Here is a 2,767-nt window from a genome sequence, read left to right on the forward strand (position 1 = left end):
TAGCATTTCTATAATTTGTATTCATTATGATTAGGTATGTCCCTTGTATCTTTAATCTCCTTAGTACTTTTATCATGAAAGAGTTTTTGATTTTGTCAAAGGTTTTTTCAGTATCCAATAAGATGATCATGATATTTTTTTCAGTTTGTCTATATGGTATATTACATTGATTGTTTTGCTTATGTTGATCAATCCCTACATCTCTGGCAAGAAATATACTCAATCATGGGAAATGGTTTTTTTTTTTTTTTTGATCAGTGTGCCAGTATTTTATTGAGTCTTCTTACATCTATGGTCATAATGAAAATTGGTTTGCAATTCTCTGTTGTGGGATAATGCTCTTGTATGTATACTGTAAAGATTTGTCATTCATATTGGGTAATAAAATGCTGATTGGCCAGTACATGCAGTCAATATCCAGTTGCACAGGAAGCAAGATGAGAATGACTTACTGCAAAAAGCTACCAATTCAAGTGGCTAAACATACACAAGAATTATGGGTTAATTGAAGTTAATTGAAGATGAAAATGCCTTACTGCAAAAAGCTACCAATTCATGTGGCTAAACATACACAAGAATTATGGGTTAATTGAAGTTGTAAGAGCTAGTTAATAATAATCCTGAGCCAATAGTCCAAACAATTTTTAATTAATATAAGATTCTATGTGTTTCTCTAGGACTGAATGGCTGCCAGACCAGGAGAAACAGAAACTACTATATACAAATGCAGCCCAATGTGAGGCTAGAATTTTCATTTAAAACTCAAGAAAGCATAAAAAATGGGATTCAAGATAGACAAGAGTAAAGTCAAGCATAGATTCTTCATAACCATCTTTTCTTGGGTGGGCTCTGTTTGCTAAAGATAAGTATAGGTGCTTCTCCTTTCTTCCTGACTCAGCCTTAATGGCAAAAACACTCATAGCTATTTTCAGAGGCTCACAGAATACTCCAGTCAGGATTTGACCATAACCCTAAACTTTCCTTGGGTCCCCATAAGGTTACCAGTGCCGTGTGAAAAGACTATAAACAGTTGATCCCATACACATGAATAGGCTTCCTTGCTGGAGGAAATCCAAGTGAAATAAGGAATGGAGATGTAAAAAGGTTTTCTTGAGGGGACGAAGGACAGCACCCTGGATGCCTTTAGTTTTCGGCCCCCTCCGCTGCATCACATTCTTCTCCTGCACTGTCCGATGTCCATAATGTTAAATTGTCTCTAAGCAACTGCATGATGAGGGTGCTGTCTTTGTAGAAGTCTTCATTCAGTGTATCAAGCTCTGCGATGGCCTCATCAAAAGCCGTTTTAGCCAGTGTGCAGGCAAGCTCTGGATTATTAAGGATCTCATAGTAAAATACAGAAAAGTTAAGGGTCAGACCCAGGCGGATTGGATGTGTAGGCTGCATCTCTTTCTTGCTTATATCAAATGCCTCTTGGTAGGCTCCTTGGGAATTATCTATCGTTTGTTTTCGAGCATTGCCACATGCTACTTCAGCAAGATACCGGAAATAATCTCCCTTCATCTTCAGATAGAAGACCTTACTCTCTGGATTAGTTGCATTGGCTATTAAATATTTATCCAACAATTCCAGGACCGTGGTGCAGATGGACCTCAGCTCCGACTCCACTTTCTCCCGATAATCCATGATCAGCTGCAACTTCTTGTCGGAGGTGTCGGTCTTCTGCTCGATGCTCGAAATGACTTTTCACACTGCAGCTTTGGGAAAACTCCATCCCCTGATTTGTGCTGTCTCGGCCTTCCTGGTGTGCAGTTACTGCTGTAGAGAAGTATCAATAGCTTCATTTCATATATACACGAGTAACTCCAGACACTTGTGTAGAGGACTGACAGTACATTGGGTATTTAAGTAATCTGAACCAGTTCTGCAAGTGGCTGTGTTTTGTATTACTGTGAAGATATGGAAATGTAGTGCATTACAATTTAAAGTAATTGTAATAATAACTCCCCGATTTCTACATTCTACATTCCCTCTCTGACCCTTCTTTGGGGGTTAATCCTTTCAGAAACAATTTTTCTGTACTCTTACTGCATATTTCTTTTTTTTAGTAGGAATCCAGAAGTGTTAGGTTGAATGTGAAAGCTCTTAATGCATCCAGTCTTGGGGGGGTCACAGATTGAAATGTCTCCTATGTCACATACTCTGGAGGTTACGTCTGTCTGTGACAACAGGGAGTTTCCTTTATGCATTCTTCATTTGCTGCTGCTTGAGTTGACAACTTCCTTCCCAATAAAAATTCACTTACACCTCCTGCCTTCGTAGCTCTGGTATTCACTTTACCTTGTAATAGAAGTAGCATGTTGCTGCCAGAATACAAGCATTGCTTTGGGCAAATTAAAATGCATGTCCTTTCTTAATACACTAGAAAGGGGAAATAAAGTACACAAGTCCAAGTCTAAACGTCAGTACTTTTCCATGCAGATCTGTGCACATGTGAGAGGGTGTCCAGTTTGTCCAGTGATTGTTCTTTAGAGGGTCGGATCCACAATATTGTGTTTGCTAATCATTGACTGTAGTCCCAAAAAAGCCTTGTGAAATGTTATGCCCTATGTAACAGCAGAGTAACATAAAATAAAACTACATTTTATAAAACAAAAAAAAGGTTACCAGTGCCCCTAATTAGCAAGAAGTAGCCTAGAAAACTAGGCTCACATTCCCCCCTCAAAAAATTATTATTGTTTCTCTTTCTTTAGCATTTTGGTTACAAGTTATTATATGTAATGATCAGGAAAAAAGGTAAACAAGGGAG

At 38.3% G+C, this 2,767-nt stretch overlaps 1 protein-coding gene across 1 annotated transcript; it reads right to left on the reverse strand.

Annotated features, from left to right (window-relative positions):
* Positions 1-1,056: 1,056 nt before the first annotated feature.
* LOC119804234 (14-3-3 protein theta-like) lies at positions 1,057-2,317 on the reverse strand. Its single transcript, XM_038315714.1, has 2 exons — positions 2,299-2,317; positions 1,057-1,700 (listed from the first exon to the last, which is right to left on the reverse strand). The coding sequence occupies exons 1-2, from the start codon at positions 2,315-2,317 to the stop codon at positions 1,144-1,146; spliced, it is 576 nt and encodes a 191-aa protein (XP_038171642.1). The 3' UTR covers positions 1,057-1,143.
* Between the last annotated feature and the right edge of the window lie 450 nt (positions 2,318-2,767).

This window comes from Arvicola amphibius, chromosome X (genome assembly GCF_903992535.2).
Source record: "Arvicola amphibius chromosome X, mArvAmp1.2, whole genome shotgun sequence".
Taxonomy (NCBI): Eukaryota; Metazoa; Chordata; class Mammalia; order Rodentia; family Cricetidae; genus Arvicola; species Arvicola amphibius.